General features: G+C 37.3%; 2 protein-coding genes across 8 annotated transcripts; one reads left to right on the forward strand and one right to left on the reverse strand.

Annotated features, from left to right (window-relative positions):
- Positions 1-3,789: 3,789 nt before the first annotated feature.
- LOC130729225 (uncharacterized) lies at positions 3,790-11,403 on the reverse strand. Of its 7 annotated transcripts, none has more exons than XR_009015908.1 (3): positions 10,890-11,389; positions 9,575-9,650; positions 3,790-4,010 (listed from the first exon to the last, which is right to left on the reverse strand). XR_009015908.1 is itself a non-coding variant. In XM_057580894.1 (3 exons), the coding sequence occupies exons 1-3, from the start codon at positions 11,163-11,165 to the stop codon at positions 3,930-3,932; spliced, it is 528 nt and encodes a 175-aa protein (XP_057436877.1). In that variant the 5' UTR covers positions 11,166-11,399; the 3' UTR covers positions 3,790-3,929. The 7 variants fall into 7 exon arrangements, 4 of the variants coding, with proteins under 4 accessions (XP_057436877.1, XP_057436878.1, XP_057436876.1 ...); XM_057580894.1 differs by having other exon boundaries at positions 10,795-11,399; XR_009015909.1 differs by lacking the exon at positions 3,790-4,010 and adding an exon at positions 6,125-6,307 and having other exon boundaries at positions 10,890-11,391.
- LOC130729224 (pectinesterase-like) lies at positions 5,235-7,475 on the forward strand. The gene is made up of 2 exons (XM_057580891.1): positions 5,235-6,276; positions 6,654-7,475. Exons 1-2 carry the CDS (start codon positions 5,310-5,312, stop codon positions 7,349-7,351), a joined length of 1,665 nt encoding a protein of 554 aa, XP_057436874.1. The 5' UTR covers positions 5,235-5,309; the 3' UTR covers positions 7,352-7,475.
- Positions 11,404-13,199: the final 1,796 nt, after the last annotated feature.

The raw sequence follows: 13,199 nt of genomic DNA on the forward strand, positions 1-13,199 counted from the left end.
TGTCTCTTGGAGATACATATATGTATTCACGAGCTAGATAATGTTCAAGGAAATTAAACAATATATTTTTACCTCAATCTCACCCTACACGCATAAAAGAAAGGAATATAAGATGAGAGACATCCCCCACCTGTACTCTTTTTTATTCTACCAAAATTTTCTATTGGGAAGAGCCAGGACACAGATAGATACGAGAAAAAAAATTAGTCAAGTGTAATGGCTATATGTTTTGTTAAGTTGAATCAGTGTGATAACATCGAGTTGGACATGTAGATATTGCTTTTGACAAACACAACGACATCCGTAATTTGGGGTCCTTTTTTAACTCTACGGTCGTGCATGTCAAGAACCGTCACAATCTATACATATTGTTTGGTGTCCACAAAAAACAGTGTCATATATACGATCATTTTTGGTGTAATGTTCCACTTTCTTTTAATTAGATTAACTGCATTACCTTTTGAAGGGTATTGAAGGGTCAGAGTTAAAATGTGGCGTCGATATATATCTCTTAATATTTTACTCTTCGGTCTATGGGCCCCATGTCTCCTCCAACAACATCCGTAATTTGTGGGTGATTTTTTAATTCTACAATTCGTGCTTGTTCAGAAGTACCGCCACAACCCACAGATATCATTGGATGTCCAAAAAAGAACAATGTTCAACGATCAAATGTTTTAAGCAAATCCTCTCCAGTATTGAAAAGTAAAAATCCATGAGACCACAACCCAGCAAACCATGAGCATTCTTTCAATATAAGAGAAAGGAAATGAAATTAAAAGTAAAAAAAGCAATTAAATTGAAGATTCCCTAAGAGGCTAAGACACAACATTTAGTATAAAATTGAAATGCAAAACCGGTGAAAATCGATCAACAACAGTGGATGGAAGGGGGAGAGCGGTGCAAACGGCAGGGAATCGCTGAAAAGGAATCAAGAGAAGAACAACATGACGAATAGTACGAATGGTGGCGAACGACAACAGCGAGCGGTGCTAACAATAGGAAAACTGGAAAGGAATCAACGAGGAGGAACATAAGGAGCGCGAGAAGTACGAGTGGTGGTGAACTGCAGCGGCACGAATGGAAGGGAATCCCTAAAGACGAAGCACGAAGAACAGTGTAAGCGGTGGTGACCGCAAACGAGACAGGGGCAACCACAAAATAATAGTGAACAAAAACCCTAACCTCAATGAAGAAGATGGAAACGACAGTGCCGATGTAGCAGTTAGGACGGGGCAAAGCAAAAACAGCGGTGGAGCATAGAGCAGAAGGTACAACGACAGCACACAGTGGAATGGAGGTTATGGCAGCGTGAGTGAACCAATTTCAGACTCGAAGATGTAGTGAGAGTGGGTTTAGACGGAGAGGAAGATGCAGTGAGAGAGGAGGATGCAGTGAGGGTTTAAACAAGAGGAAGATGCAGTATGGGACAAAGTGAGTTTCAGCGCGAAGAAATGATGCCAAACACACTCGATGGACCTAAAATTTGAGTCATGTAACGTAGTAGTTCTATCTAAAACCGATGCGAATAGCCAAAACCACTATAGTTAATGGGCCAAATGTTCGGGTTCTAACTTAACCTGGTTCCAAAGGCCCAACTCCGTGAGAAATAAATATCCAAAGGTATAGGTCGTCATAGAACCGCTGCCATTAAACTGCTACCTTTGCCCCATTCTAGTGTAGTGAATAATGTTATCCACTTTGTTTTAATTATATTAACTGCATTTCTCTTAATCATTCAAGCAAATATAGAACATAAAAGGTGGCATAGTATAATCTACAATAGTTTTAGAACTTGTACATGTATATGTGAAAGTTTTTGGGTGGAATTACACATATGGCCTCATCTTCTCACCCGACTCAAATCAAAATCTCAGCCATCTCCACGACCAAGTGCCATCAGAACATGCCATTTCACGACAGCCAACTTTGGCCGCCTCAGAAACCATGCTAAGAGCCCCTATCACCGCAATAACCACACATCAAACCCCACCTTCAAAACAACCCTTCACTAGACCGACCAACAACCACGAGGGACTAACCCACTACAAACCTTCGCCACGAAACCCAAAACCCACTCCTTTTCACCCATGACCAGCCACCGTCGTGAAAAGGGTTGGTTGCATAGTTTGGAGGCAACCGGGGGTGGCGGTGGGTGCACGCAGTGGTGGCCGGTGACAGATTTGCATATGGTCTTGGATGAGGTTTAAGGTCCGGAACAATGGATATGTTTGTAATATTATTTTTCATGACGGGTAAATTCGTAACTTACTATGATCCTAGCCATTTAATATTTTATTAGTAAATCTATAGTAAATTCAGGCAAAGTATCGTACAACTTTTAGAAACAACTGTATATGACTCCGCGACAAATGATCTAGTATAATTAATAAAAAAGATTGGTGAACAGCCAAACAGTGAAATCCACTACTAAAAATTCACTTTTGTGGAACTGCCACAAAGTGTACTGACAGACAAAAACCACCACAAAAGTGGGGTGCTCAAAAGTTATTTGCACTAATTAGGTGTTTGTGTATCAATACTGATAATTGATTAAGGTGGCACCTTTTGCAAAGCTAAATGTGTGTCATACAAAATGCTATTCACTTTCTTTTAATTCTGCAAAATGTCTTTATAGATGCATGCTTGGATTGATATCAGAGAAAACGTCAACGTAATTTTACGTATATCAATGTATTGATGGAGAAGTTAGAATTTAACACATTAAGTATAATGTGGATCGAATGAGTGGGGTATTAACACATTAACTTCAACATAAATCCACTTTGAATTCAATAAAATCCAAACACACGTGCAAATATAAAACGCAAAATGTGTGCAAATATCTTCCATAATGATGTCTTCCACCTTCTATTTAAAGTTAGTCCAAACACAGTATACATCATTTCTTCCATAACTATGTGTCATACATAATGTTTATCCACTTTCTTTTATTTCTATAAAATGCATTTGTCTACCTAAAAAAATATAGTATGTCTCTATCATTCATGCAAATACAAAACGCAAAATGTGTGCAAATGTCTTTCATCATGATCTTACACTTTCTTTTTAAAAGTTAGTCCAAACTAACACATTATACATTTAAAATGTTTTTTTACAATTTACACTTACTTACTTTCTTTTCCATTTTTTTTCTTCTTTTTTTTCATTATACTACTTATCATATGTCTCACTTCTCCCTTTAAATCATATCCCACTTCAAAGTCTTTTACATATAGGGTTTGGTCGGAGGGGAATGGAAGGGAGGAGAGAGGAAGGGTTTCTCTTTTTTTTTTCTTTCCAAAAGTTCATAGTTCATTAATAACTCAAAGGTTTGTCTCACGACACTTACAACATACGAGAATAAATCTCAACGAGCGATTACACAATCCAAAACATAAGCTATTTGAGTACAAGCATGCACACTCAAGCAAATAAGCTAAAACATCCAACATAAAAACTGATGTAAAAAACCTAAGGGCCATTCAAAAGCCCCTAAACCCCAAATTACAAGAGAAGGGTTTTGCTTAAGTTAGCTTGTTTGGTTCAATTTTTAGGAGGGGAGTGGAGGGGGGCAAAACCCCTCCTAACCCACTCTTGTGTCCCTTCCAAAAGTGGGGGATAGGGAGAGAAATATTTTACCGGACAAAAATGTCCTTCCTGCTCATGCTTATTCCTCCCAGGATTACTTTTGATCTCTCACTCTTGCAATTATTTTCTTTGTTCATTCCTCACACTCAGATTTTTTCTTTGAACAATTTATGGCTGTAGCAAAAAAGTTCAAATTTATGGGAACAATAATTTAGGGTAGGTTTTCAAAACACAAGGTACTGGTCAAAAAATCAAATGAATGTCCTCAATATCGTTCAGACAATGAATCAAAAATAAAATAGTTGTAATACAGAGGGCAGTAACAGCGAAGGGACACACTATTGTTCCTCTTCCAGGTTGCTTGTGGGATGACATGCTTTGTGGTACAAATGCCTTTGCCCAATAAACCGATGTTGCAACTGTAAGGGTGTAAGAGTAATTAAATATAAAAATTATTCCATTCTTTTGTAAACCAAATAAATAAATCTATTTCACCTTTCTTCCCTCCCTTGAAGCAAACATAATAACTAATTAAAATCCCTTTCCCCTCTTCCCTCCAATAAAATCCCTCCCTTCCTCTCCTTTGAACCAAACACACCCTTATTCATATCCAGGGCCGTGTAGGCCACAAGGCAAATGAGACATTTAATTTGCCTTAGGCCTCAAACAAATAAAGATGTATATTAGGCCCCCGAAAAATAAAAAATTAGTATATATAGTATATATATTATTGCAGATAAAGAGGTAATGAAATAATAAAAAATCATGTCATATTAATTACAGTAAAAGTGCAATTTTGACAGTTATTAATAGTAGCAGTAATAATTTGTATTACCGAATTTACATTTTCTAAATTATTTGTATTTTTTATGATTTATATATCTATAGTTTTATAAAATTAAAATATAGATAGTTTTTACACTACTGAAAGAAGTTTTTTAAAGTTTTTTAAAAATTGTTTAAATTATATGTAAGGTCAATAATGTTTAAGATGGATTGAATGAGTTAGATATTTTATCTATTGAAAGTAAAATGATAAATGAAAACGATGATAAATGATTTTGCAGCTAAAAAAACTAAAAAATTGATAATTTATATAATATATTATGTCTCTTTAAAATTATTGTTAAAAAAAATTACTTTAACATTTTCGCCTCAGACCACAAAAAAGTTTATAAAAGGCCGTGTTCATATCTCACTCCCATGTAAAGGTGAATTTGGGCGAGAACAGATATTTTTCCAATCCAAAAGCCTTGTATGAGATTCCACTGCTTGGCAAGCTTTTGTATATTTTATTATGAAAAGTATGGCGGAAAGAACAACACACTTCTACTTTGGAAAAAGTTATGTTACCAGTAACATCTTCACCTTAATCAAATGTGAAGAGAAGAGAGATGAATAAGTGATAAGATTGGTGATTTAATAGAAAATACAGAAAAAAAAAATAAGAAGAAAAATGAGTGTAAATAGGATAAAAGAAAAACTGAAGTATGTATATATCAAAAGTCGATTTTAGAGCTATAAAAAATTGTGCTAAATATACAGATCTAACGACTAGTGTGTACCCACGAGCTAGCAATAATACCCAAGTGGGGTTAAAATAATAACATATAAAACACACGCGCCATTGGATTTGTAAAATGGTTTTCTGGTCTATAAAAGGAACATGAAGAAATTAACAAGGATCATCAAGAGCTAGCAGCCAGTGAAATTGGAAAATGGCTACCCAACAACAATCTTTGCTAGACAAGCCTAGAAAATCCTTTTCCAAAACTTTCTGGTTATTCCTCTCTTTAGTTGCAATCATAAGTTCCTCAGCCCTTATTGCTTCTTATCTCAAACCCACCTCCTTCAACCTCTTCTTGTCACCTCCCCATGGCTGTGAACATGCACTTGACGCATCATCATGCTTAGCTCATGTTTCAGAAGTATCTCAAAGCCCCATCTCAGCCACAAAAGATCCCAAACTGAATATTCTCATATCCTTAATGACCAAGTCCACCTCACATATTCAAGAGGCTATGGTTAAAACAAAAGCTATCAAAAACCGGATTAACAACCCTAGAGAGGAAGCAGCTTTGTCTGACTGTGAGCAGCTAATGGACTTGTCCATAGACAGAGTGTGGGACTCAGTTATGGCTCTAACCAAAGACAACACTGATTCACACCAAGATGCTCACGCATGGCTAAGCGGTGTTCTCACGAACCATGCAACTTGCTTGGATGGACTTGAAGGTCCTTCTCGAGCACTGATGGAGGCTGAGATTGAGGACTTGATTTCAAGATCAAAAACTTCCCTGGCCCTACTTGTTTCTGTTTTGGCTCCAAAGGGTGGTAATGAACAAATCATCGATGAACCACTAGATGGGGACTTTCCTTCGTGGGTGACCAGGAAGGATCGGAGGCTGTTGGAGTCTTCGGTAGGGGACGTAAATGCCAATGTTGTGGTGGCTAAGGATGGGAGTGGCAGGTTCAAGACTGTGGCTGAGGCTGTTGCATCGGCACCTGACAGCGGTAAGACAAGGTATGTTATCTATGTGAAGAAAGGAACCTATAAGGAGAACATTGAAATTGGTAAGAAGAAGACGAATGTGATGCTCACTGGAGATGGTATGGATGCAACTATTATCACCGGGAACTTGAATGTCATCGATGGAAGTACCACATTCAAAAGTGCCACTGTTGGTATGGATCTAACTCAACTCATTGTCTTTTCCTAGTAAAGATACAAACTCAACCCCTTTATTTATTCATAAAAACTCTTGAGCTATAGAAAATTTGCTAGAAATTAAATATCTGCATAGTATTTTATTTTTCTTTTAAACAATCTTCCAAAAGCTCCAAACACACCCTAAAAAGAGATAAGGACTAATAATAATTAATGGACGGTCTACTCAGCACCATTGAATATTGACACAATGTATTAATGCTAGAAAGAAAAAGGTCATATGTAAAAAATATATATCATGTCATGTCGTTGTAGACAGAATTCCAACTTGTTAAGATAAGTAGTGGTTTTTAGGCTTTTTGAAATTAAGCACTTGAATGATTTGATTTTGTAGCTGCTGTGGGCGACGGGTTTATAGCCCAAGACATTTGGTTCCAAAACACAGCAGGACCAGAAAAGCACCAGGCAGTGGCTCTTCGTGTTGGAGCAGACCAATCCATCATAAACCGTTGTCGAATTGACGCTTACCAAGACACTCTCTACGCCCATACGAATAGACAGTTCTACCGAGACTCCTTCATCACAGGTACCGTTGACTTCATATTCGGAAACGCGGCTGTTGTGTTCCAAAAGTGCAATATAGTGGCCCGAAAGCCCATGAGTAACCAGAAAAACATGCTCACGGCCCAAGGGCGTGAAGACCCAAACCAAAACACAGGAACTTCAATTCAGCAATGTAACCTGACACCAAGCCAAGACCTTAAGCCCGTTGCGGGCTCCATTAAAACTTATTTGGGTCGCCCGTGGAAGAAGTACTCAAGAACTATTGTGCTACAGTCCTCAATTGATAGCCATATTGATCCAACAGGATGGGCTGAGTGGGATGCTCAGAGTAAGGACTTTCTGCAGACATTGTATTATGGAGAGTACTTGAACAGTGGAGCAGGTGCTGGTACTGGTAAAAGAGTGAACTGGCCTGGTTTCCATGTCATTAAAACAGCAGCAGAGGCTAGCAAGTTCACTGTAGCACAACTCATCCAAGGTAATGTTTGGTTAAAAGGCAAGGGGGTTAACTTCATTGAGGGCCTTTAGATATATATAGGCTTCAGCAAGCTAGTGTGTTTATGTTCCAGATATGCTGGACTTTTCGTGAAATAATGTTTAAAACTTGTGTTGTATGGGAGAATAATGTTTTATGAAGGTTGAGAATTCACTAGCCTTGTTGTGCCACAAAATTTGTCATATATATCTATAAAATAAATGTTCTGTACAAGGTGAAAGATACTTTTTAAAAAATGTAGGACACCGGTGCAAAACTAAATGATAAATTTGTTCTTAAATCAATATGAATTATACAAATTCACCATCACTATCCTATCTGCTTCATCCACGCATCATCATGCAACCGCATAATCTTATGTCATTTTGAAACTTACTCAACCACCACAACTTGGATTAAAATCCTCTGTCCCCAAATCGTGTTTCATTTCTACATGCACTTGTACCTCATCTGAGCAATCCATGTCTTGCTCCACCAACATTTTTCTCTCCCTCTTTCTTCTTCGTCCAATAAGCCTGACTTCTATCCCACCATTATGCTCATGCTTTGCTTCGCAGCAATATCGTCCTCATTCGCCCTCTATTTGTTAGCTCTATACCGCGGTGGACTAATCGATACTATTTGTAACATTCACAAGTTCAAGTCGTTGTGCGGTGCAGTCAAGTGTTGTGCTATGCCCGTTCCTGCTAAGGGTCACTACCTAAAATGGCCACCAGCCCACCATTAGAGTTCCAGAATTTTCCATCTGATATTTTGTGATTTTTCAACTACCAAAGCACAAAGAAATTCCCATCACATCAAGAAATTTTGCACATCATAAGAAACCTCAAACCTTGAGTCCGATGGTAAAAGGAATTGTAGAGGTCGCGTCAGCTAGATTTTATTAAGACAATCCAACATTTGTATAGCGGGACCTCATGGCGACAATCCAACATTGTCGACATAGTGACAGGGAAGGACTCCTAAATCTTAATAGTGACTAGGAACCATGTAAGGGGAAAAGATGGGGATCAAGTGAGGACAACATAGAAGGTGGATGGTAGGAGAGCAAAAGCAATACACGCCGTTAGTCAAACACGCAACCGTTCAGGGAGACCGACCGAATAACCTAACTAGATTTAGTGGCGGTTAGGAATATTACCCACCTTAAGGACAATTTGGTTTTTTTGGAGAGTATTGTTAGGGTTCTAATTATGCGACCTTGTTGATTGTGGACCTGAGTTTAGTTTATTAGGTTTAGTTTATAAAGATTAAGAGTATCTTTATTTTAGGCGTTGATCTTTTATTTGATTAATCTATCTTTATCGAGTTAGATTAATATAAATAGAAGTATTGTCATTAGGAGTTTTCAAGGATTTGATTATTGAGTAGTAAAAGGTTTTTAGCTTGTAAAGGGATTTTCCCTCGTTAAGAAGGTTTTCCTTCTTGGGTATATTTCTTTTAATAAAACCAGTTATTCCATTCACGAAATTACCTCTTTCCCCTACTTTCAGTGTTGTTTGGCTGTTGGGGATTTCCAAGCCTAACAGATCTAGCTCTAGATGTTTCTTCTTTAACCCAATTTTCACATGTCTATAGGAGAAAGATGCCAGAAGTGAGGAGTTAAAGCACAACCCATAGGGAAAAATGAAGATAGTTAGTAGAAACAAATATAAACCCAGACTCCTAATTTTACATAAAAGGCAACAACCAAATATAGACCCAGTTTTTCTTATAAAAAATACTTGTTACATATGACTTATTGTATATATTATGCATGTTAAAATTTAATTTCCTTATAAGTTATATGATCTTTGGCCTTGGTCCCTCCTGAGCCAAAATTCTGGGTCCACCACAGCCACTAAGGTTTTGCCTTAATCCTCTTTTTGCAAGGAGATTACAAACTGTTCTTACACGGACCTTCCCCTCTCAGATCTAGGGTTTAGAGCCGTCAAGACAATAGAAACAAGAATAATGAGAACCTGTCTTATTGAATAGGGGGCTTAGCCTTTAATAGTGGGGCTAAACCCTAACCCTAAATCTATTACATTTGGGCCTTGCCTCATCCTATTGGGCTTTTAATCAAGACGAGCCTGACTCTAACCTCCAGCCTAGATTCTAAGGAGTCGACCCGCCTAGGTCGACGATCCCTCCTGGTAGGGGTCGAGCCGCCCTGTTTAGGGCGAAACCGGTCCACAAACTATATAAAACATTCTAACTTTGAAAGGCATAAAATATATTAAATTGAAATACAATGCAGCCCAAGGTGAAATTACCTTAATCTCATAAAAAGTGATTAGAATCGCCCCAACCTTTCCAGCTATTTCAATTGTAGGCCTCTCTTGCCAGCACCTACAGGACACACTTATAAGAATCAGTAAGTTGTATAAATTTGAGATTGTGTAAGCTTATGGATAACTAGTTCATTGAATCAGTTCATTACTGTCATTTTAATCATTAGTGACTATGTCTAGTTAGCTAAACAATTTTTTAATCCACTGTTTCATGCCAATTGTTGACTTTTTAATCCAAAGTGGACGAATTCACTCGAAACACAAACAACATGCATTATACATCATTGACTGGTACCAAACAATCATATAAACATCTTAATTTTACACCAAACAAGATACATATGAACTTGCTGCCATATTGTATCCATTTTTCTGTCATGCAGAATTCAAAAGCTCTAACCAAACATAATTTAATGTATTTTTTATTAAGATTATTGCACTGACTCCCAAATCATTCTTCTAAACATAACCTTAAAACACTTCATTAAGCTCACTGATGAATTCATGACCCACTCCATGCATGTTATGAAGTAATTCGTCCAAGTACTTCAAACCAAAGACATACATGGACGATCAACAAAAGGGAAGGGAAGGGTGATTACACTCACCTAAATCCTTGGATTAAAGCTTCAACTTTTGATTCCAAAATGAAGATACTGGTGATAAATAGCAAATGGGGCAGAGTTTGGTAAAAGATACAAGATCTCTCCCCTGCTTCTACTCAGAAGTGGCTCAATTTTATTGTTACTTAAAAAGGAGTTGATACTTATTTACCATCAGTATCAGAATGCGTACTCTTCAGAATACAAGTTGTTCATAAGTTAATTTTCCTATCAGAAGGAAACCTCTAGTTAAAATTTAAAACAGCATCAGAACAACACTTATAATTCTTAAAACATTACAGCAACACTAGAATTTTGGAGCAAGCATCCAAAGTCCACACTATAACTAAAATCAGCAAATATTATAATCCCAACACTATTAATAACATTTCACCAGAAATAGTAACCTTAGCATAACATTGACCCAAATATAATTAGTGTAAGGGAGAAAGATAAGTCCCAAAAACAGGGAGAATCAGATTGAATTTCTAAATATGCCACAAACAACGCAAGTCACTCTAATCAACACAAGTTATGAATTACTGGGGTTTCAGATTGTGATTTCTCTGCAATTGTTCTTCTTTCTCTGTTTGGATTTACCTGATGTTATCACTGGTATCAGAGCACCGATCTAGTACCCTAAAAAACCACGAGATTTGCAAGTTGCGTATGAAGACAAGAAGAATGGCACGTACCGCAAAAGATTGGGAACAGGAACGCGAGGAAATAAGCACTCGCCAAAAAGCATGAGGACCAGATTGCTGAAATTGTGGCCAATTATGGCCAATTTCGTGAGAGAAGGCCCAATTTCGAGGAGAATACACAAGTGGAGGACGCACAGAGGTGGAAAATTGAAGGGAGACGTAATTCTTGTTGAAGGAAGTGACAGAAGACGAGAAGATGCAGGCGACAGTAATGGCTTTAGAAGGTAAAGCCTTGAGTTGGTACCAGTGGTGGGAGAGATGCAACATGAATTCAAATTGGGAAGGGTTCAAGCTAGCTGTTATTCGCAAATTCCAGCCTTCAATGGTTCAAAATCCATTTTAATTGCTGCTTTCTTTCAAACAAACTGGAACTATGAAGCAGTTTGTTGAAGGGTTTGAAAAATACGTTGGGGCTTTGGGGACAATTGATCAAGATTTTGTCATGGGAATCTTCTTTAATGGTTTGAAGGAGAAGATCCAAGGTGAGGTAAGACTCTATGAATTAAACACATTGTCAAGTGATAAGAGTTGGAGGACATAAAAGTTTTGTGTGATGAAGGACGAAGAGACCAGAGTTCGAACACTGAGAAGAGACTAATTTACTAACATTACTAGCAACTAACACTTTCCTATTAAAAAAAAAATCGTAGAATCAAAATGTGGTAGTGAGAGGAAAACTGAGAATTCATTTTTTTATTTGAAAAATGAATTTTTTTTATTAATTAAAGGGTCCGACGTCAGCATTTCCGTTTGGTCAACTAACGGGAGTGGACGGAAGGGCCCAAAGTTAACGTTTTTGTAACGTTAGGGGCCCTGACCGCACATTTTAAACACGGGGGGTGTCAATCACACATTTTAAAAACATCAGGGGCTCAAAGTGGAATTAAGCCATTCAGGATGATCATTTTAGAAGAGGATTATGAAGAGGAGTTAGAGGAAGGAGAGGAGTTAGATGATGGTTGGCCAGTTTGGGAAAAATAAAGGCAAGGATGAGAGTACATATTTGATAAGACAGTTTCACCCCCCCCCCTCCCCAAGGATAAATGTTGTTGCTTCCATTTAGACAACCTAATGTGCAGCTTATTAATGTTTGGATCCCAAAATATAGTCTCTTTGGATTACAACCCACAGGGAGGCCAAGATAAATTAACAGAATCTGCATCAACTAACAGTGAAGTTGTCAATACGGGCCAGTCCGGCCCATATGGGTCAGCCCGTATGGGTTGGGTTGAAAACGGGTTGGGTTGTGTCAACCCGGGTCTTAACGAGCCAGGAAAATATGAACCCAACCCGGATCGCCACGAGCTCGCGGGCTGGCTCGCGGGTCGAGTGAAATAAATATAAAAAATTGAGAAATTGGATTAGAAAATGTTTAAAATGCTATAAAAAAAATAATTTCAAAAAAATATTTATAGAAATTGGTATCAACTCATAAAAAAGAGGTTTATCAACGCAATTACTTTTATCTCACATTTGCAATATAGAAAAAGAATTTAGTTTACAGGATATAAGAACACAATTATTTTATTATCACATTTAAAATGAGATAAAAAATATAATAACAATAAATAAAATATAAAAAATTGACTCAAAATAAAAGAAATGAAAATTTCCATTTTTCTATCTAAAATTAATCCATAAGACTAACCTGGAATTAAAGAGAAATAAAATAAATTTTTTAATAAAAAATAACTCTAACCCGACGGTAGGGGTGTACAAGAGACGGGTTGGGACGGGTTTTGGTTAACCCTAACCCGGCCCTAAATATTGATCGGGCCAAATCATAGATCCTAACCCGTCCCTAGACCCGAAGCAACCCGACATTATGCAGGTCCAATTTAGGAAGGGTCTATGTAGGACGAGACCGGGTTGACCCGAGGGACAATAAGTTTAAGACTATTTGATACTAATTGTAAAATTTAAAGATAATAACATACTAAAAGAGTTATAAGTTTGAACTATTTTTTGGAAGAAATAACTTGAAAGGATCCAATTCTTTCATAATTTATTGCACTTGAGGTTTACATTTTGTTTGATCATTTATTCACCTGTCTCACATATGCATAATACACACACATGATTTTCTCTTGTTAGAACATGAAAATGTGCATAGTTTGAGAAACGTTTATTTAATTCATAAGGTAGATGTTAGACATTTTAATCTCATCTACATGGTAAGATAAATTTGAGCACCATGTATCACATTTTAATCATTATAACAAATTAAAATTTTATAAAATATATATGTGGGACGGGCCGGGTGACCCGAGTGTCAACCCGAACCCGACCCTACCCGACTTC

Source organism: Lotus japonicus, chromosome 1, assembly GCF_012489685.1.
Source record: "Lotus japonicus ecotype B-129 chromosome 1, LjGifu_v1.2".
NCBI classification, from domain to species: domain Eukaryota; kingdom Viridiplantae; phylum Streptophyta; class Magnoliopsida; order Fabales; family Fabaceae; genus Lotus; species Lotus japonicus.

Coding starts and splice junctions, on each gene's coding strand:
- LOC130729224 (XM_057580891.1), top strand. CDS start 5,310: ATGGCTACCCAACAACAATCTTTGCTAGACAAGCCTAGAAAATCCTTT. Junction 6,277..6,653: donor ATTCAAAAGTGCCACTGTTG/GTATGGATCTAA, acceptor TTGATTTTGTAG/CTGCTGTGGGCGACGGGTTT.
- LOC130729225 (XM_057580892.1), bottom strand. CDS start 11,165: ATGTTGCATCTCTCCCACCACTGGTACCAACTCAAGGCTTTACCTTCT. Junction 9,651..10,794: donor GATACCAGTGATAACATCAG/GTAAATCCAAAC, acceptor TGTGTCCTGTAG/GTGCTGGCAAGAGAGGCCTA.